At 52.0% G+C, this 21,743-nt stretch overlaps 1 protein-coding gene across 2 annotated transcripts; it reads right to left on the bottom strand.

Moving 5' to 3' along the window:
- Nucleotides 1-452: 452 nt before the first annotated feature.
- On the bottom strand, nt 453-20,712 carry Scn4b (sodium voltage-gated channel beta subunit 4). Of its 2 annotated transcripts, XM_004667406.2 has the most exons (5): nt 20,533-20,712; nt 12,213-12,385; nt 11,151-11,379; nt 8,584-8,713; nt 453-3,926 (listed from the first exon to the last, which is right to left on the bottom strand). In XM_004667406.2, the coding sequence occupies exons 1-5, from the start codon at nt 20,591-20,593 to the stop codon at nt 3,833-3,835; spliced, it is 687 nt and encodes a 228-aa protein (XP_004667463.1). In that variant the 5' UTR covers nt 20,594-20,712; the 3' UTR covers nt 453-3,832. The 2 variants fall into 2 exon arrangements, with proteins under 2 accessions (XP_004667463.1, XP_045001925.1); XM_045145990.1 differs by lacking the exon at nt 12,213-12,385 and having other exon boundaries at nt 20,533-20,562.
- Nucleotides 20,713-21,743: the final 1,031 nt, after the last annotated feature.

The following is a 21,743-nucleotide window of genomic DNA, read 5'->3' as shown; positions in this document are numbered from 1 at the left end:
GGAGTTCATCTGCAGTGGCTGGAGGCTCTGAGCACCCATTCTCTATCTGCCTTTCTCTCTCTCTCTCTCTTTCTCAAATAAATAAATAAAAATATTTTTTTAAAAAAAAACTTTCTGAAGACCATCATTCATTTAAGCAGATTTTGCCTGGATAGAAATGCTAAACTGGGGGGAAGAGAAACCCGGAGTAGGGGATTCTATGACATTTAGGGCTTCCAGGGTCACTATTGGCATTGACTCCCATATTAAAGAGTCACCTTTCCAAAGGGCCAAAACTAAAACGTCCTGAATGTCTGTGTTTATGCCGGAAATCCCTAGGCATGCAACACGTGTTATCTCATCTAGACATTTTAAACGCAAGCAGACTAAAGCTCAGAGAAGATAAATCTGATAGGAAATGAAGTTAGAACTCAACTCCCAATTAGCCAACAATGGAAACTCCAACCCTCCACTTATTAAAAAATAGTTTTTATTGTTTCATCCAAAGCAAAGCTAAATACAATTCTACAATGCAAAACATGTTGCAGAGGCAAGATAGTCTGATCACATCGATTCTGTGCTTGAACCCAAGTCAGTGCTGGACATGTGCATGTCTGGGCCTCCCTGAGGCACCACAGGCCTGAGGCCTCCACAGCCCATCACTGCATTGTTTGATCTATAAAGTTACACAAGAAAATTGCTTATGGGTATTGTCACCCAAGCCAGAGGAAGAAACCATGCATATGATAGTCAAAAGCTCCGATAGCAGGTGGGAGGCAGGACAGCAGGAGCTCCAACCTGGGACAAAGTGAGATGCAGCAAGTTACAGGATTTTCCCCAGAAGTCCCTCCTCTTGGTTCTCCTGCCCACCAGCCCTCCAATGGCAGCCCGCTGTGACAATGACACGACGTTTCAGAGAAGTGGAAGGTAAGAGCATGGCTGCTTATCCTGTCTCATGCGCATCCTCGGCCCCCAGCTCAAGCTCCTGGACGTTCAGAGTCCCCGCATCATGCACAGCCCACGCACTGCACAGCCACGCCTCTGCACGTGCAGTCTGCACACACACACGGCCACATGCCCACGCCAGACACTCCACACGAGCACACCCTCGCCTGCCAGAGCACTCCAGGGTGCGTGCTTGTATCCCTGGCTCCACGGGAGCTGGTCAGCCAGACATGGGAACATATGTGTGAGAACTTCGCTTCATCAGCCCCTCCCTCTGGCCTCTCCTGCTTCACAAATTTATTCCAGCCACCTTCTGCTCGGTTCCTACGCCGGGAGCAAGCCGGGGCCTCAAACGCAGGTGTGCTTCTTGGAGGTCGAGAAGGAGCATCTCTTGGGTTGGTCTTTGGTCGCGCTGGCATCACTGTCAGCACAAATGTGCAAGAGGCTCTCTGCAGCCCCTCCCCCTGGGAATGCCCTCACCCACCCTGAGAACACCGTTGAAGACTGGCTGGCACTAAGGAGCTGGCTGGGGAAAGTGGCTTTGCCCATTTCCATCCTACTGCAAATCTGTGACAATGTTTGTCCACAGGCATGACATTGGCACTAGGACAGGACATTCTTTGTTGAGAGGATTAAGTTTAGTCCTCAACAACTAATTGCCAGTAGTGTCTCAAACCTTGGGACAATCAAAATGTTCCCCCTCCAGTTCCAATCGCCTGTATTGCAAATTCCCAAATGAGAGCTATGGGAAGGATGTTTAAGCATCAGTGAGAGCCAAGGTTTCTAATGTCGCAAAGTCATGTGGATTTTCAGAGGGAAGAGGAAGAATGTGGCGTGTGTGTGTGTGTGTGTGTGTGTGTGTGTGTGTGTGTCATGTCAGAAGGATGGGAAGCAGAAAGGACATGACAAACTTGGAAAATCCCTCCCAATTAAAAAACTTGTTTCCCAGGTGCACTTCCAAGCCAAGCAGATTTTTTTTTTTTTTTACACAGAACTCTCCAAGCCTCACGACAGTCCTGTGAGGTAGGTAAGTATTATTATACCCATTGGAGAGATGGGAAAAGCTGAGCCCAGAGAAGCCGTGAGAGCCACTTATAAGCCAGCAGTGCACGCCTCAGCTTCCTCTCGAGACAGTGAGAAGAGCCTGGGGCACGTGGCCTCTTCCAATGTGGAGCCAGGAAGGAGGAAGAAAGCTGTTTTGTATGAAGGCAGCTAGAAGAAGATTCCTGAAAGGTCAGAGGCTCTGATGTCATGTCCGGTCTCAAAACCAGGGAAATATGAGCAGGGTGTGGTGGCTCACTCCTGTAATCCCAGCACTCAGGAGGTGGAGGCATGAGGATCAGGAGTTCAAGGCCAATCCTGGCTATATGACAAGTTGGAGGCCAGCCTGGGATACATGAGAAATCTAACAGGGAAGATAGGGTGGGGAGACCTCCATTATTACATCTCACATATCACAGTGCCCCACACAATCGAACCTATCAGAAGGCCCCATGTTTAACACCATCCCTGGTCCCTGACAGGGACAAAGATGGAAATACCCTGCGGGTGTGTCCAAATTTGCTACCGGCCATGGGGCCATTGATAACACGACTCTAGCTTCCTGGCCCCCTCTGTGACCTTTAGGAGGGGCCTGGGGATGCTCACCAGCATTATGGCAAACAAGTCAGGAAGGATGAATTAGAGAGAGAAGGACAAGAGCCAGGATTCAAGGAACTAAGGCACAATCTAGCCCCACACTCAAGGGATGTGCAAACCAGTTCTGCAGAGAACAGAGGAAAAGTGGGGGCATCCTCTCCCTCCCCCTTCACCCCAGGCTAGGAGAGGGACTGGCCCAGCCGAGCAGAACGCAGCTGGAAAATTCAAGGTCCCTGAGCAAAGATGGGTGCTGAGCTGGGGGATGGGCAGCCCTGAGGGCAGGAGCAGGCAAGCTGAAGGGGCACAGGAGGAGTGAATGAATGGGAAGAGAGGTTAAAGATGAGAGGTCCCAGGAAGCCACACTTCAAGTACAGTGACACCACCTGCTGTTTCAAAAGAAGGGGAGGAGCAGGGAAGCTGAGCTCTAGAGTGCCCCTGTGGCATGGGCCTGCCATGCCAAGGACAAGCGCTGCCAGCCTTGTAAGGGCTGGGGTAGATATTCCAATGGCTAAGACACCCAGGACACCCTTTCTCACTCCAGCCCAATTCCCCACACAGAAATCCCAGGAAAGGTGCAGATAGCTCTCCAGGGCTCCCTGCATGAGGGTCCCTCCTTAGCAACCCAGAGAGCAGAGACTGGCTAGGTGGGCTGGAACCCCTCAAAATCAAGGCAGCCAGGTTTAATGGGGAGAGTCAAGAAATTCTGAGCAGGAAGTGAGGCAGAGAGCTGGGACAACATGGACAGGAAATCCAGGGTTGGCGAGGAAGTTCCCCACTGGAGAAACCGTGGGAGAGCAGATGTTCTTCAAAGCCCAGCTTGCCTCTCAGAGTGGCCTTATCTCTGCAGACTCCACCCTCAGAGTACTCTAGCCTACTCCAGCCCATCTTCAAACCCAGCTCTGGGAGCAGTGATCCCCCAAGTCCTTGTTGGTTTAAAAAAATCAGGGAAAACCATGGTGTTGGGGAGCCTGGAGGAAACTTCCCCATCTTTCTAGGTGTCGAGGACCTGCCCCTCCACATTTTTCTAGCCCCTCCTTTCTCTTTACCAAAAGTCCCCCAAGTCCCCTTCCCCAGCCAGCCCTTGTCCCTGGAAAGCCCTGGCTGGGGACGGGGAAGAGCTGGACAGCACTGATCCCTGCTGTCCAGAAAGACTACAGCTTGAGCCAAGCAACAGATGTCTCAGGCATGTGGCTTGTACAAACGGGATTCGAGCATCAATATCACCATCAGAAAACAAGGCTCCCTGTGCTGCTTGGCCCCAGGTGGGGCCTCACACTTTGGTGGGTGGCTTCTCTTCTGCCTTGGAGCCAGGCAATCCATTTTCTGTGTTGTCATTCCCCGAGGAACTCACAAGACACTCCTTCCTGGAGGGAGAGAGAGAGGGAGAGAGAGAAAGAGAGAGGGAGAGAGAGAGAGAGAGAGGCATTGGTAAGGGGAGGCAGAGATAAACTGTCGAGGGGAGCCACCGTCCCCCAGTTCCCACCCCTGTGTCACCTCCCCGGCCTTCTATAAACTGAGGAAACAAGAAGCCAAGTCACATGACAAATCGTCCATGCCTCCACTGCCTCATCTATGACACAGACATGGTGACAATCGTCTTCATAGGTGACCGCAAGGGTGAGAATGGAGAAAAATGGCTGCAGATGGAAAGAGCTCACGAAGGCTTAGCCATCATCTGCTTGTGGACATGTGGCACAGGTCAAGGGGTACCAGGCACCATCCTCAGAGGTCATAGTCACACTGTGCCATTCCAGGGGTAAGGTACAAACCAGCAAGAAAAGCTCTGGGGACACAGAGTTCCTCCCCACAGAACTCAGCTCTAGTACCAGAGATGGGAAGGTGAGGGTCATGGAAGATAGGGCTGGCATCAGTTCCAGCCTCAAGGATGACAGGTCTGGGAAGGTGAGGGGACAGACAGGACAGGAGAAGGAAGAAGAGACATCAGGTGGGAAATACACCTCTCAAGAGCCACAGATTGCTGCCTGCCTAGGTGCCCAGGCTCCAGTTTAAGTCTGTCCCTCCTCCACAGCAGCACCCAGGCTGGGGGACAGAGATCGTGTGACATGCAAAGCATCCTCCCCCACGCCCCAGTGCCCAGGGGACCCTTCCTTGGACTCTCCTGCCCGCAGCCTCTTCTCACCTAGTCCTACCAGGGCATTGCCAACCCTCACCCACTCACCTGCAGCCAAGGCTCCTAGAGCTCCAAACTTTCTACATTGTGCTTCCTGCCTCATTCCTCCACCATCAGTGACAAGACCTTGTCAGAAGGCACACACCCACAGCCCAGGCTCTGTCTCAGCTTTTAGTCTAAGATTCCTTCCCTCAATGCCATCCCATCACTCTTCCCAGGGGTGACATTATAACCACTGAACCTAGCATCACCCCCTCTTCTGAACTCTGCGGCAGCATTTTACCGTGCCCTTCTGTGGGTACTTTGCATTACACTGATCCCTGCAAATGCCTTCTTTACAGAAGGGCAGAATCTCACCCTTCCTTTCAGCATGTTCTACAGCACCTGGCACTATATCTCAAATAGCTATCAGGAGGGCTGGGGAAATAGCCCAGTAGGCAAAGTGTTTGTCATGCAAGCATGAGGACCTAAGTTTGGATCCCCAGAACCCACATAAAGCTCCAAGGCTGCATCTGCACCTCCAGAGACAAGAGAACCTCCAGAGGCTCATGGACCAGCTAGGTGTATCAGCTGCAAGCCACAAGAAACAAGGTAGAAAGCAAGGACTGATGCCTGAGGCTGTCCTCTGACCTCCAGATGCGTGCCAAGCCATGCACAAGCCCCTTCCCCCACCCCCATGCACACACAAACATAGCCATCAAATAAAAGAATGAATGAGGGTTGGAGAGATGGCTTAGCGGTTAAGGAGCTTGCCTACAAAGCCAAAAGACCCAGGTTCAACTCCCCAGGACCCACATAAAGCCACATGCACAAGGTGGTGCATGCATCTGGAGTTCATTTGAAGGGGCTGGTGGCCCTGACACTCCCATTCTCCCTCTATCTGCCTCTTTCTCTCTCTAGCTCTCGCTCTCTCAAATAAAATACATTAAAAAAATAGGGGCTGGAGAGATGGCTTAGTAGTTAAGGTGCTTGCCTGCAAAGCCAAATGGCCTCGGTTCAATTCCCCAGGACCCACATAAGCCAGCTGCACAAGGTGGCGCATGCATCTGGAGTTTGTTTGCAGTGGCTGGAAGCCCTGGTGCACCCATTCTCATTCTCTCTCTCTCTCTCAATCTCCCTCTCTCTCTCTCCCATCCTGCCTCTTTTCTCTCTCAAATAAATAAATAAAAATAAAATAAGAAAAAATATTTTTTTAAAAAGACTGAATGAGGGTGTGGTAACACACCTTTAATTCCAGCTCTAGGGAGATAGAGATAGGAGGATCACTGTGAACATGAAAGTCCAGCCTGGACTAGAATGAGAACTACCTCAAAAAAAAATAATAGCAATAATAAGAATGACTGAATGAACTGCAGATGAGTCCAATGAGTCAGTAGGATATGGTGACAATAGTTTAGGGTTTAGGGTTTAAGACAGACTTCAAATCCTAACTCCACCACTGCCTAGTTATGTGGCATTGGGCAAACCACCTAGCCCTCTGAATCTTACTTTGCTCAATTGTAAGATAAAAATGATGGGCTGGAGAGATGGCTTAGTGGTTAAGGTGTTTGCCTACAAAGCCAAAGGACCCAGGTTCAATTCCCCAGGACCCAAGCCATCTTACAGTCTTACAAGCCAGATGCACAAGGTAGTGCATGCATCTGGAGTTCGGTTGCAGTGGCTGGAGGCCCTGGCACGCCCATTTTCTCCCTCTCTCCCCCTCCCTCTTTTCTCTTTCTTCTTCTCCCTCTTTTTCTCTCAAATAAATAAATAAATAAAAGTATTTTTTAAAAGATATAAATGATGGATATGGGGTAAAAATGCCTGGTGTAGTACCTAAAGTATGGTAGCCATTTGATGGGTGACAGAGAGAATTCTTATCTGTAGGCAATCTCCTGATATACCAGGGTCCTAGCAAGAAAATGTTAAGCATGCCTTAGTTTGGTTTGGCTTGATTTGGTTCTCAGTTTGTTTTTGTTTGGAAGTGCCAGGGATGAAAGCCATACTAGGCAGGTGTGCCACCACTGAGCCACCCACTTGCTTTTGAAGAACCCATGGCAAACCCAACAGACTGCTGCTGTCTTTTCTAAATGTTTTTTATCCATATATTGCAAACTGTGTCCTTTAGTTTTGCTCTCGCTGGCAGTAAGGCTGGTTATTAAAAACAGAATCTGGCCAGGCATGGTGATGCACACCTTTAATCCCAGCATTCAGGAGGCAGAGGTAGGAGGATCGCCAAGAGTTCGAGGCCACCCTGAGACAGCATAGTGAATTCCAGGTCAACCTGGGCTAGACTGAGACCCTACCTTGAAAAAAAAAAAAAGAATCTGGTCAAGTCCCGCTCAGGACTACCAAAACTCTCACAACCTCCAGCCACAAAGCAGGCTGACATTCCTGGGGGCTCAACCCAGCCAGTGCCTGTCCTGCACCCCACTACCCCACTCCAATGCTGCCCCATAGCTTCCCCTCCTTGCCTCAGCTTCCTGCCCTTCTTATCCGTGCACTTTCTAACCTTTCAAGCAGGGCAGAAGCAGCAGCCGGAGCTATTCCACAGCTCAAGGTTATGAGCCAGACACAGGTCCCACCTCATCATCTGTCTTGCTCAGAACACAACTTTCAAGTGTCTTTTCCCTGCTCTGGCTCTGCAAGATTCTCCGTGGGCTGCTTTGGAGGCAGCCTGGCCTGGCTTTGCACCGCTGGTCCTGCTCATTTTCTTCTTCCAGGGCTTCTTGCACATGCTAGGCAAGCGCAGCACCACTGAACTATTTCCCAGGCCCCTAGATGTCTATTTTCAAACTTGACCTTTCAGGGAAGCTTTCTGGGAGGCCACATCAGCCTTTTCTGACTTCTTGCTGTTTTTATTGTCCTTACTTATGAGACAGGCTCTCATTCTATAGTCCAGCCTGGCCTGGAACTCACTATATAGCCCAGGCTAGCCTCAAACTCAAAGCAACCCTTATCTTTCTGTCTCAGATTTCTTTATATTTTTTATTTATTTTATTAATTTTGAGAGAAAGAGGCAGAGAGAGAGAGAGAGAGAGAGAAATGGGTGTGAAGGGCCTTCAGCTGCTGTAAACGAACTCCAGATACATGCGCCACCCTTGTGCATCTGGATTATGTAGGTCCTGGGGCATCGAACCTGGGTCCTTTGGCTTCACAGGCAAGCAAGCACCTTAACCACTATGTTATCTCTCCAGCCCCATCTCAGACTTCTTATGCTGTGATTACAGGCATGAACCACCACGGCAGGCTTTCAGACTTTATTTTCAATCTCTCCCATTTGAATTCTCAGAATTTCATAGTAGGAAACTCAGCTCTTCCCATTTTAGAGTTACTATACCTGGACTCATATTTTTCTCTGTTAAAAACAAGAGGAGAGGGCAGGGTGAGTGGCTCACACCTTTAATCCCAGCACTTGGGAGGCAGAGGCAGGAGGATCGCCGTGAGTAGTAGACCAGCCTGAGACTAATTCCAGGTCAGCCTGAGCTAGAGGGAGACCCTACCTTGCAAGAACAGAAAGAAAAAGAAAAGATGAAGAAAGCAGACTTCCTAAATCCTGTGGTAAGCTTTAGGACAGGCAGTATAAGCAGGAAGCGAGAGGCTAAAGGCATGGGAAGGAAGACAGCCAAACAAAGAAGTACAGGCAAACTGTATGTATGTGCTCAGTGAACTCAACATATTCAGTAAGTAAATAAACATGAGGGGAGGGGAGGAAAGGAGATTGGGAGAGGGCTGAGGACAAGGGTTGCAGGACTAGCAAGGGCAGCGGTGGGACTGGGAAGGGGCAGAGAAAAAAAAAAGAGGGGACATCACAGACTGGCAAGGGCACATGGTAGTGGGTCCAGGGAAGCACGAGAGGAGGGATGGTGAGCTTATAGCGCTCAGGCATGGAGTGGGGGTTGTCTGCTCACTTCTTCTCCCGGGTCTTCTTCAGGATGAAGGTGATCAACTTCTTCAACAGCAGGATGCAGATCAGGAGCCCGATGACCCCGCCCACCACAGACAGGATGATCAAGGTCACCGTGTTGTCCACTTCCTCCACTGGGGGGGGGGGTCAAAACAAGGTGAGGAGGGGGGAGGGGGAGCGGGGTTCATGTGGGGCCTGCACAGGACAGTCCAAGGCTGGCAACCCCAACCCCTGGCCAAGGTCCTCCTGGACCTAAAGATACAAGAGAACCTGGAACATGGTGCCTTCCCTCTCATCCCCCACCTCCTCCCACAGGCTCACACACGGTCAGGAATCAATCACTATGGAGGCCTACAACTCCCAGCTTTGACTCACAACTTGGCCTGCAAACCTCCGCATGAGAATCCCATCAGCAATTTCTAGGCAAAAGACATCCTCACAGCTTCTTCTCTCACTTCCTTCAGATGTCCCCGTTCTACATGGCCTTTTCCAGCCAGGTCTTCTCTGACCATCCTGGAACATCCCCCCACCCCCGTGCCGCATCTTCCTTCCTTTGCTGCTTTATCTTTTCTTTCTTTTTTTATTTTGAGGGGGAGAGAAAGAGGGAGGGAGGGAGAGAATGGGATGCCAGGACCTTCAGCCTGCTAACAAGCTCCAGATGTGTGCGCCCCCTTGTGTGCATGTGCGACATTGCATGCTTGCATCACTGTGCATCTGGCTATGTGGGACCTGGAGATTGGAACATGAGTTCTTATGCTTCGCAGGCAAATGCCTTAACAACTAAGCTATCTCTCCCACCTGCTTTATCTTTTCTACAAATTACTACTCATGTTCTCACCCTGGACTTAAATCTGTTTAATTTGTTTAATTACAACTAAACAGGGAGTAAATTAATCTCCAGTCCTGACCATGCTGGAGCCCCAGCACTTAGAACCACCTCACAGGGAGTTGGAGAGATGGTTTAGTGGTTAGGGCGCTTGCCTGAAAAGTCTAATGACCCAGATTCGATTGCCCAGAACCCACATAAAGCTGGATGCATAGTGGCACATGCATCTGGAGTTTGTTTGTGGTGGCTGAAGACTCTGGCGTGCCCCCCACATCTCTGTATCTTTATCTTTCTATCTCTGCTTGCAAATAAATGAATAAAACATATTTTAAAGACACCTCATAGGAGGGATTAAGAGACAGCTTAGCAGTTAAGGTGCTTGCCTGCAAAGCCAAAGGACCCATGATTCCCCAGAACCCATGTAAGCCAGATGTACAAGGTGGTGCATGTGTATGGAGTTCATTTGCAACAGCCAAAGGCCCTGGCACACCCATTCTCACCTCCCCACTCTCCCTGCCTCTGTCAGATAAATAAAAAATAAATGAATTTAAACAGTTTTTTGAAAATTTTACACACCTCACAGGGACCACATGAGGCACCATGGAGTGCCTGGCCCCCAGAAATGTTTGATCAGTGTTGATGCCCATCCTTTCTTTTTTTATATTTTTAAAATATTTATTTATTTATCTGCAAGGGGGGAAGAGAGAAAAAAAGAATGGCATGCAAGGGCCTGTTACTGCTGCAAATGAATTCCTGAGGCATGCACCGCTTTGTGCATCTGGCTCTATGTGGGTACTGGGTAATCACACTCAGGCTGTCAGGCTTTGCCAGCAAGCACCTGAACCGCTGAGCCACCTCTCCAGTCTGCTTCTTTTCCCTTCTGTGAAGGCTGAGCATAAGAGCAGAGTGGCAGGAACCCAAACTTGGAGTAAGAGGTGACCCCTTATATAGCCATGACCCTATCTCAGGGAAGTCTGCCTACGGGGCCTCAGGCTCAACTACTGAAATCGACCTCCTGGTGTGACCTCTCCAGGAGCTCCGTGGCATACCATACCAGAGGGCACCCAGAAGCTGCGGCATCAGAACCTCGGGCAGCACCCTTCAATTGCCTCTGTCCGACACTCCCTAGCCCTCCAGGCTCCTCACCTGCAAGGGCCCAGCCCCAGTGCTCACAGGCTGATCACCTCCTGCCCTCCAACCAACTGCCCTGGCTGGACTTAGGTAACCACCAGGCTCCTTCTCACAGGTACCTTGGCTCCCCTATGTGTGCCTGCAGGGGGAGGGACTACAACTCATGCCGTCTCCCTCTTTCATGCTATGCATCATGCTGCCCTGGTTCAGATATCTGTCTTCTGTCCTACCGTGAACTGCACATCAGCCAAGGAAGAGCACCTTTTAGTTTAATACTCGGCAGTCGACAGAATGTGCAATGGTAGCAACAATCAGCCCACATGGAGAGAGCTTCCACCAAACACTGCCAGCTAGCTCCTCCGACCCCCACAACTGCCCCGCAGAAGGCAGCCTTGCGCCCATTTTACAGGGCAACTGCTTAGAGCAATTCACAAGCCACTCAGTGGCTGATTTTTTCTAGCTTCCAAATGGAACTCCAGTAACTCTTGCAAGTGTAAAGAGGAAAATATATATATCCAGGATATATATTCTGCCATTTCACCCAAATATGAGGCAGGCACCTCCAAGCCCGTCCACTCCCCTGTCTCCATCCCTATCCCCAAGCCACCGCGTACGTTTATCAACCACTTGGAGGAAGATGGTGGCGTGGTGCTGCAGGTCCTTCTCCTTGGGGTTCCTCACGTAACAGCTGTATTTGCCTGTGTCGCTAAACTCCACGTTGCTCAGCTGAATGGAAATGTTGTTCATCTTCTCCTTAGTAGTGCCCTCCAGAGTGATGCGGTCATCGTCCTTCAACCTCACCTTGGGGTCAGACTTCTCATTCTTCACAATGCCATCTATGAGCTGGGCGAGAGAAGAATCAGAGCCAGGCATCACAATATTATCCAAGGGCCTTGGCGGGTACCAGCCCTGACCAGGCCCAGGAAGTGACAGGCACTTCCTCCTATAGCTCCACCTGGCTTACCTGCATTCTGCCTGCTTCTGGCTAAGCCCGCTACTTTTTCTAAGGCCTCCCTGATTGCTCTCCTCATGAAAGCCTTTTAAAGCACAACAGCTCTGCTCATAACCAGGAGCAGTTCCCTTCTACTTGCCAAGGTAGCCTTTGCCCTCAGTGCCCTCTTGCCCCACGAAATCCTGCCTTTTCATCGTGAGCTGGATCAACAGTTGGGCTCATAGGAACCCTCCTGGGTTAAACTTGGGGAACACTGATTACTCAGGGAGTGGATTCCCCAGCCAGATTGAAGAGAACTCTGCAAACACTTGTTGACTGACTCACTCCATCCACCCACCCGTCAGACAGTGTTCTTCCGCACCTTCCACTCTCCTTTCCTCCAAGCCCAGGCCCCAGTCCTTTCTCATTCCCTTTCTCTGAGCCTTGGAAAAGTATTTCTCTCTCCTAATTGTTAAACTATTAATTTTAATGCAAGCAATCCAAGTTCCGGGTTTTCCTGAAGACCAGACAGCAGCCAAGAATTCCAACACACCCCACTTTCTAGCCATACTATCTGTACCCCAGAGGCTATCTGGAAGGAGAACAGGTAACAAAAGGTAGGTTGGGAGGGTCATAGCTCAGTGGGGCTCAGCCCCGAAGGGGGACCGGAGCCTAGGGTGGGAGGCATTCCCAGGTAAGGAGCAGCGCAGGCAGGAAGGTAGCAAGAGCACTTGCCCTAACTTACAATCCTGTATGTATCGCTGCTGTTGTAGGACCACCAGAAGCGAAGATTCTCGAAGCCGAAGCAGCTGGAGAAGGTGCAGGGCAGCAGGATCGCCGTGCCGTTTACAGCATAGATGGTGGTGGCCTTTCCCACCGACACCTCCAGCGACAGGGACGTGGGGAGCAGGAAGAGACCTGTGTGAGGGTGCAGGTGCAGCCTCCCTTAATGAAACCACACGGGGAGCTTTGGGAGGGAACGCGAGGGCAGGGCAAAGTGGCTGAGCCAAGCAAGGAGGCTTTGTCACCCTCAAGGCCACCCTCAGAATAGTTCTCTTTTATAACCTCTGGCGCCTGGCCCAACATTTCGGTCGGGTTTGGGGGGAGGTGGTCTTCCCTTGGATGAACAGAATCCTGCCTGGGCTTCTTAGTAGCCCTTGCGGTGCTCCGGATGACCACCAGGGGTCAGCCAAGCCTAAGGAAAGGAAGGCCAGCGGTTTGCAAGGAGCCCGCGGCCCCTCCTCCCCACCTGGGGACGCACCGGAGCAGAGCCTGGGCTGTGGTGGCTTGCACGGGTTGCAGGGAAAGTGCGGGGGTTCCCCTCTACGTGCACGAACGGGGACTTCCCCTAGGACCACGGGCGCCTCCTTGTTCGTGAGGTTGGGGGAGAAAAGGAAGAGAGGGTCCTGTAAGGTGGAGGAGGAAAAAGCGCGACAGCCGCAGACACGGTCCCCGCAGCTCCTGGCAGACCAAGGGGTGGGGGGCAGAGGGATCCCTTCGGCCAGAGCGTCTGACCACCGACCCCCACCCGAGGTAGAGAAGGACAGCTGCCCGGCCGGCCTGGGAGCGCTGCTTGGGGCTGGAAGCGGCTAGGACGCCGGGTGGAGGGCAAAGCGCAGAGCCGCTGCAGAGCCCGTGCCCACGAGCTGCTGGGGGCGCACGCAGGGTGCGGGGCCCTGCGGGGCACCCCCGTGCCTTCCGGATCGCACGAAGCCCGGCCCGCCTCTCCATCACGCCCACCGCCACGCTCGGGCCCGCCTCGCCCTAAGCCCTTGAAATGGGATCTGGCCCTCCCGTGGTCTGCACAGCCTTCAAGGAAATGCCACTAGCCTCAAGGTCGTTGGTGGAAAGGCGACTCAGAATTGGATGCTCACCTCGCCTTACCCCTGGGGAAAGGAGCGCCTGCTCGCATCTGAATTCTCAGGAAAGCTCTTGTTTTCTAACTTAATTCTCTGTGCTGTGTCATAAATCAGTTTCCTCTTGTTTTGCCCACAAGCGATAATAATGACGCCTGGTTGGGGCAGTGCTTCCAAACGACCGAGGAGGAGCTCCAAGGGCCCCTCGCCTTCTTTGTGCCCCCTTTGCTTGTGACTGCAGCAGGCCGGTTTTCCTCCAACCAGCTCAGAATCACACCCTATGGCCCAGTGACCCAGTCATGACCCCTGCCAACGTCCATCGCAGCTGTAAAGTAAAGCCATGTTCTTGACGCATTGAAATGCCCGCTCCTATCCCAGGATGGCCTAATCACACTAGAAATCAAACAGCGGAGCCTGGAGAAGTCAGGCGATGTGCCTAAGATGATTCCCAGCGCCCTGCAGTCCTTAATTCAGAACGACTCTCCTCACACGCTAAAATAGCTGGACTTGCCCATCACAGCTCCAGCTCTGGTTGGGGGTGGAGTATTGCAATTAGCCCTAGGTTTGGGACTTTGTTTTCTATTTCTATTTATTTATGAGGGAGGAGGGAGGAATGTGCTCACACCAGGGCCTTGTACCACTGCAAACAAACTCCAGACACATGTTCCACTTTGTGCATCTGGCTTTACATGGGTAGTGAAGAATCAAGCCAGGGCTGTCAGTCTTTACAAGTGCATTTAACCATTGAGACATCTGCCCAAACCCTTGTTTTGTTTTTGGGTTTAAATTTTTTTTTTTAATTTATTTGAGAGCAACAGACAGAGAAAGAGGCAGAGAGAGAGAGAATGGGCACGCCAGGGCTTCCAGCCACTGCAGACGAATTCCAGATGCATGAGCCCCCTTGTGCATCTGGCTAACGTAGGTCCTGGGGAATTGAGCCTCAAAGGGTCCTTAGGCTTCACAGCAAGCGCTTAACTGCTAAGCCATCTCTCCAGCCCCCTTGTTTTGTTTTTTAATCAACTTCTGTATGTCAGGAGCTACTGAAGAGCCATGGTTTTCAAACCCAAGAGCCCATGAGAATGACCTGGGAACAGGTACAGGAAATTGAGCTGCCCGGGTCTTCCCCAGTGCCAGAGAGCTGGCCTCTCTGAAGGAATGCAGAGACCACACTTGGAGAGCCACAATGTTGGGGTCTTACATACATTAACCCCGACTTTCATTAAGTTACCAAAAAGTAGATATGATTTTGTTTTCTCTTACTAATAAAACTGAAACTCAAAGAGATGAAGTGATCTTCCTACAGGAGAATGGCAGCTTTGGAAGTGAGCACTTCCTGTATGATAGGACAGGTCGTTTGTGTCAGCTGTGTTATTTGGTCCTCATACTGATCCTATAAGTCATTATTCTTTGTCATCCCAATAAATAGAAGAAACAAATTCAGCTTCAGGGCTTTCCAGATGCAAGTGTGTGCATCCCCACTTCTCTCTCTCTCCCTTTCCCTATCTATCTGCCTCGTTCTCTCTCTCTCTCCCTCTCTTAGGCCTTCTGCTGTCTTCCTGGTGTACACAACTCCCTTCTCTCCCCTCTGGCATTATTTCCCTCTTCTATCTCTCTCTCCCTTCTCTTTCAGTCTCAACCATTACAATCAAGTTTTTTTGTTTGTTTGCTTGTTTGTTTTTTGGTTTTTCAAGGTAGGGTCTCACTCTGGCCCAGGCTGACCTGGAATTCACTATGCAGTCTCAGGTTGGCCTCGAACTCAATGGCAATCCTCCTACCTCTGCTTCCCGAGTGCTGGGATTAAAAACATATGCCACTACGCCTGGCTACAATCAAGTTTTAAACCAAAAAGAAAAACAAAATGAAAGAAAGGGACTTGAAATTAACTTGCTAAGAGTACACACCCAGTAAGCAGATACACAGCCCTGAGAAACATGTCTGTTTTCACCTCTCCAAAGGGATCATTCTGTCTCGGTTTATTGCTAGTTGGCCTCCCCTGGCTTTTTTTGGCCTCTGCTCTCCTCTAACCCAACTTCCCCCAGAGGACTAGAGACAGGAGCCAGTCACAGGAGTTCACTTTGCAGCCTGCAGTTTTGCTTCCCTTAGCTCCCAAAGGCCCTCAAATCAAGGATGCAGGGTGCAGAGCAGAAAACACGAACATTCAAGAAAGGCAGCTTCCTAAGCCAGGCATGGCAACACATTCTTTAATCCCAGCACTTCAAAGCTGAGGCAGGAGGATAGTAATGAGTGCAAGACCATCCTGGGCTACAGTGTGAGACACTGGCTCAAAAATGCAGAAGGGGTGAGGGCAGGATGGAGGGTGGTTCCTGGTCACGTGCTACAGGGCTCTAAGGAGCTCAGCAGCTCCCCTTCCAGAGCTTGCTGACACCCGAGCCCAGGAGCCAGGGTTCTGGGAAAGATGGGGGACTCTCCAAGGGCCACATTCTTATTCCATATACCAGCCCAAATGAGCTATTCAAGAACACAAAAGATGGCCTGGAGAGATGGCTTAGTGGTTAAGGTGTTTGCCTGTGAAGCCTCAGGACCAATGTTCAATTCCCCAGTACCCACATAAGCCAGATGCACAAGGGGGCGCATGCATCTGGAATGCATTTGCAGTAGTTAGAGGCCCTGGTGTGCTTATTCCTTTTCTCTCTCTCTCTCACTTTCTCTCTCCCCCTCTCTCTCTCAAAATAAATAAAATGAAATAAATTTTAAGAAAAAAAACACAAAAGATGAACAGCAAAAGGGGGAAAACTTTTTTTTTTTTTTTTTTTGGTTTTTCGAGGTAGGGTCTTACTCCAGCCCAGGCTGACCTGGAATTCACTATGGAGTCTCAGGGTGGCCTCGAACTCACGGCAATCCTCCTACCTCTGCCTCCCGAGTGCTGGGATTAAAGGCGTGCGCCACCACGCCCGGCTCGAAAACTTTTTTTGAGACAGGGTCTCATACATCCCAGGTAGCCAGGGATAACCTTGAGCTTTGGATTCTCTTCCCTCCACCTCCTGAGTTCTGCTGGGATTACAAGCATGTGACATCGTGTCCAGTTTTAAGAAATGTTTTTGATTGCTTTAAATAGACAGAAGCAAGAAAAAAGCATCCAGAACGAAAAACTATTTCTTTAAGTTCTGGATCACTGCATGGTGTGTGTTTCTGCCTCATGCGGATGACTTCACTCTAGTACATGGGATGACTGAATACACTCAGGACCCTGCATCCTGAGTCACCCTTTCCCAGGTAGATGAATCCGAGTGGGTGGGTAAACCTGGCTTCTGCACAGCACAGCACAGTCTCCCGCCACAGCCAGGTGTGAGGTTGATACCCATGAACGCCCAAAGAACCAGAGATTTCACCTGGGAGGTTGCACTTAGGAAGGCACATGCCCCTGGAGGGCTGATCCAGCAGGATAGTAAGCCAGGAATGGACTGGTCAGCAGGCACCAGGCAGGCTCCACCCTGCCTGCTGACCTTGAGAAAGTCAGAGGTTCTCATTCTGATGCACATCCCCAGCCATTTTTGGGATGGCTGCACACTTTCCTGCCTCCCGAGATGGAGGGGAAGCCCTAACGACAGCATTGTCAAACACAGGGGCTTCTGTGAGTGAGCATCCTGCAGGTGGAGGAGTCTGGTGTCAGACAGCGGGGGGGGGGGGGGGGGGGGCGACAGGGCTGTCCCCATCCCAGGTTTGAATGTACCCAGGGCGCCACTCCCTTCCTTTAATGACCAGTGTCAGCCAAGAATGTCTCCAGGCCACTCACATATTGATTTACACCTTCACCCTTGACCACATCTTGGATTATTTCCATATGTCTATTTCCCTAAATAAAGGACTTTTTCTTTCCTTTAAATTTACCTCTTAAAGCTGGGTGTGGCGGCACGTGCCTTTAATCCCAGCACTTGGGAGGCAGAGGTAGGCGTGAGTTCGAGGCCACCCTGAGACTACATAATGAATTCCAGGTCAGCCTGAGCTAGAATAAGACTCTACCTTGAAAAACAAACAAACAAACAAACAAACAAAAAAACACCTCTTTAGAATATCAGCATGGGTGTGGGGGGGGGTGTTTGGGAGTGGGGCCTTTTTCTGGTCCTGGGGGATTGATGATGAATTCTCCCTGGTCATGAGGCTGTGGAATTCCATCCTGAGCCCCACAGCCTTGCTTTTCCTAGTCATTGAGCCACTCTCAGCTGCCATTTGTCCTTGCTATCCTTTGAAATCCTCAGCTGTGGTCACCTAGCAGGGACTTCAACTAAGAAAAATAGGCTCAGGATTCTCAAATTGTACAAAAGTTTTTTTTTTTTTTAAAGGTATTCAGGACATATTATCAAACTTTCACACCAGCAGGAATCTGATGGCCACTATCATACATTTCAAGGTCAATACAAGACTGGAAACATTCCACCACCTTTTCCCACATCCAGAGATCCATCGCACCCACTCTGAGGAAGGAAATACAAACAGGGAAGGATGGTGCCTCCCCTAAGTTCGGCCCAAAGATTTGCCATGCAAGGCGAGGAAAAATTCAGCTGCAACGCTCCAATGCTGTGGCCCCAGTGTGACAGAAAGGCTCAGAGTTAGAACTGGGAGGCAGAGAGTGGGCTGGGGGCAGCAAAACCAGACCCCTCCTGGGGCGGACACGCTGAGGGCCGTGGGAGGACAGGCTGGGCCAGGCAAAGCCCTTGGGCCTGATGGCAAAGGAAAGATTTCTGTGCCCTCACCCTAGGCAACCTGCCTGCCTGCTTCCTCCTCACCCCCAGGAGCTTTGCCAGGATAGAAACCTGCCCCTGAGACAGCAACAGCACGAGACGCCCAGTGAAACCAGCATGGCAAACAAGTCCATGCAGCGCACCTGTCCCTCCTTATAGGTGTCTGGACAGTGCTACAGGCCCAGCCATCCATGGCTTGTGGGATATTCCTATCCACCCTCAGAGACCAGACACAGGGCAAGGTGGTTCCTTCACCCAACCATGCCAATCCAACCAGGTAGTAGGCACCAGTCATAAGGTCATAGGGACCAGCTTTCTTGGTCCCCACAAGCCTGCCTCCTGCAAATTCAGCAAGAGAGCTAATCCATTCCATATGCAAACTGGCAAGCTCCATCCACTGACCGTACCCCACCCTCACCCCATGCCTCGCCTCTCCTCCACGATCTCCTGGCTCACTCAGTCTTGCTGCTCTCCTCCTCTGAGTGGAGCTGAACACACTCTCCTTAATTGTGAGCTCATTAAACAAGCCCTTAATAAATACATACTAAGGGAGAGAGGGTTGTACAACACAGCACCCTCACAAGTGATAATTAAACACAGATCACAGCAATTAAGCAAATCAGAGAACAAGGAGGGGTGGGCAGAAATGACATATTACCAGTTACATGCATAGGAAGAGACTGGAACCCACAGAAACCTCGGTTGCAGTGAAAGGGCTTGCACAGTGCTTCTCGGTTTGAGAAAAGGTTATCTTGTTTGATTATCAATCTAAAGACTGAGCTTGATATGGTGAGAGGGGAAAAAGTGTCCTGGAACACAGCCTCCCCAGCTAGAAAACAGATATGCTCCCCCACTCACCAAGGTGCATCCTATATTCTTCCTTCCATGCCCACGAGCCTCACTCCTTCTCCAGGCCTAAACACAAACCCTAGTAGCTGTCTCCCCCACCAGAGAGCCTGGATTCTGTCCCACTTGACCATCAATTACTGGTCATGCAGCCTTGATCGAGTCATAGTCCCTGTCCCGACCACAGCATCCTCGTCCTTAGGAAAGCTCTTTACTATAGTTTCCAACGTCCCTGCCCACACTGATGCTCCCTGGAAACAGCTCAGACTGTGCTCCTGCACCTGCCCCACCAGACCATCAGCATGGCTGTCAACTATGTCCCAAGCTCAAAGCCTTGGCCCTAAGAGGGCTCCATCAGTGGTTGCCTGGGCAAGGCTCAGACGGGCCAGGGCAGAGCAAGTGGGGCCAGTTCTGGGCCCTATTCCAGCCTTCTTTCTACCTCCAAATCACTGCAACCTCTGAGGCGCCCAGAGAGTAGCCGGGCAATCTATTATGACCGGCTCCAGTGGATCCCTATACAGGGTCGCTGTGCGGAATCCAAGTTACATGTGTGCCCAAGGCACAGAAGGAAACACCAGTGTCTTCCACTGAGCCACAGGAGGTAAGTAAACTGGCAAATCTGAAGCAGAGGAAAGCCCTACCCCCGATGCCTTCCAGTGCTCAGACACAGGTCAGTGCGTTTATAGGTGCAGAAAGACCGGTGGCTTCTCTGGAGACCTCTGTCCCCTGCCTCCAGCACAAATACTTCCTCCCAAAGAAGGGAGCTGCAAAACCCAGAGCTGACAGATTTAAGCAGGAAGAGGCACCAGTGCCAGAGATGGAGTCAGCTTTCATTGAAGGCAGGCCGGGATTTACGAGGATGCATTCCTTTACTAGTATTAGGCATTGCCTAATCTCTTGGAGTTTGACACTGAAAACTATCATGCGCATATTAATAGAAATATTATAATAACACTCGGTTCCCTCTGTGTCCTCTGGACGTGTCTCCTCAGTCTTCATCGTTGTCCCAAAAATGAAGAGCCAGGATCAGGCCAAGCAGATCGTCCCCAAGGAATCCCTTTACAGGAAGAGGGACAAAGCCCTTGAAAGTTGGCTTTGGACTAGCCCTCCAGGTCCCTCCAAGCCCTTCCAGTACGGGATGTGGAACTGCCTGCAAGGCACCAGAGAAGGCCCAAGAGAAAGAGGAAGCCGGTTTCCCACCTTGGTGCATTCCTGTTGCCTGGCAAGCAACCAAACAGCTGTGGGTAAGAGTGGCAGACTCCATCCCCCGGGCAGCCCACCTGGCATCCCCTGCTACACCCAGGTTTCAGCCCCTCCCCCAGCGTGTCTGAACTCCAGAACTCCGGAACTCCCAGGAACCCCCCCCCCCCCGCGCGCGCGCTGCAGCCCCAAACCCAGCCTCAAAAGCCCCAAAGAGACCAGAAAACTCATCGCGAGGTTAGGTGGGGAGTGGGGGGGGGGGAGAGAGAGAGACACCCACGGTCCCTAGGGAGTGCAAGCACCACCTCAGGACGGGGGCGAGGGTCCAGTCGGAAGACAGGGATCCAGGAGCTCATTCCGGGCAGCACCCTAAAGCGCCCCTCTTCTCTAACCGTCCCCTCCTTTGGGGTGAGGTGAGGGAAGGAAAAGAAGAGAGAGGAAGAGAAAGCTGGGGCTGCCTTACCCAAAAGCCCAATGCCCAGCCACGTCGCCCGGGCTTTGCCCGGCTTCCCTGCCCGGGACATGGTCCTGATCTCTCCCAGGCGCGCGGAGGGCTGAGGGGTGGGACCTGGGCACCGCCGCCCTCTGCGCCCGAGGTCGGCCTGCAGTCGTGCCCGCAGCGGCCGGGGGAGAGCGGCGCGCCGCGGGTCGGGGCTCGGGAAAGTTAGCGGAGAACGGGGGAGGGCGAGCGGGGGGAGGCGCGTCCTCCCGCCTCCCGGAGCCGGCTGCGGGAGCCGCGGCTGGAGGGAGGAGGAGGAGGAGGAGGAGCCGAGGAAGGGAGGACGCTGCGCCTGGGCTCTGGAAGCGCTCCAGCCGCAGGAGGGGCGGTGGCCACGGCCAAGCCCCGGGCGCCCTCGCCCGCAGCAGCTCGCGCTCCCGGTGCCCCGGAGCAGCCTGGGCACCCTCCTCCCTCTCTCCATCTCCACTCCGACCGGGATGCTGCCACTGGGCACTGCAGCGCCGGCCCGCAGCGTCCCATTAGGAGCTCGGCTCACCCCGGAGTCCAGGGTTCTCGGTGGTTGGAGGTGCTGTTCGGTTCTGCTCGCCGTACACGAGGAGGGCCGCGAGCCACTCTCCCCGGACCGCCCAGGGACATCCGCAGCCCGCTCTGCTGCAGCGGGTAGGCGTGGGCCGGCTTGCCCACTGCAGCCCGCAGCGCCTCCCGGGCATCCCCCCCCCCATGCCCCCGCTCCGTGGGATGAACGGAGCATCCCGAGGCAAACTGCCCATGCCCACCACCCATCGGCCTCTCTCATTTCTTCATTGACTTTCGACAAATCACTGTGGTCCCAGGGAGACAGGTTGACCACATGCTGCCAATCCGCATCTGTGCCTGGGGCCCATGCCCCACTTCATGCTCCCGCTGCATCCCTGCGTCGCATTTTTTTCCTACTTAAGCCGCCCCCTCAGTCACTCCCCCACTGTACCCCCAAAACAAACTTCCCAGTTCCTTGGAATTCAGCCCTCACAGACATTCCATCGCTGGAGAATTCCAGCGTCCCAACCAGGTCAGAGGCTGAGGGACAGATACTTGGAAGCAGGGAGATTTTTTCCCAGTGCTCCTTTGGGGTGGGCGTTTGGAAATTTTAGGGATGCTCTCTCTCAACGCTCTCTTCCCAACCACCCAAGCCCCCCGCCCCGCCCCAGTGCACATCCTCTTCTGTGTGGGGACAC

This window comes from Jaculus jaculus, chromosome 3 (assembly GCF_020740685.1).
Source record: "Jaculus jaculus isolate mJacJac1 chromosome 3, mJacJac1.mat.Y.cur, whole genome shotgun sequence".
Taxonomy (NCBI): Eukaryota; Metazoa; Chordata; class Mammalia; order Rodentia; family Dipodidae; genus Jaculus; species Jaculus jaculus.
Note: the sequence above shows the minus strand (reverse complement) of the source record. Positions and strands in the feature narration are given on the sequence as shown.

Excerpts from the sequence above, each read along its gene's own strand:
- Scn4b (XM_004667406.2), bottom strand. The coding sequence starts at position 20,593 with ATGTCCCGGGCAGGGAAGCCGGGCAAAGCCCGGGCGACGTGGCTGGGC. Across the intron at positions 11,380-12,212 it reads GCAGCGATACATACAGGATT|CTCATAGATGGCATTGTGAA; the intron begins GTAAGTTAGGGC and ends TCTCTCGCCCAG. Across the intron at positions 3,927-8,583 it reads AAGAAGACCCGGGAGAAGAA|GAAGGAGTGTCTTGTGAGTT; the intron begins GTGAGCAGACAA and ends CTCTCCCTCCAG.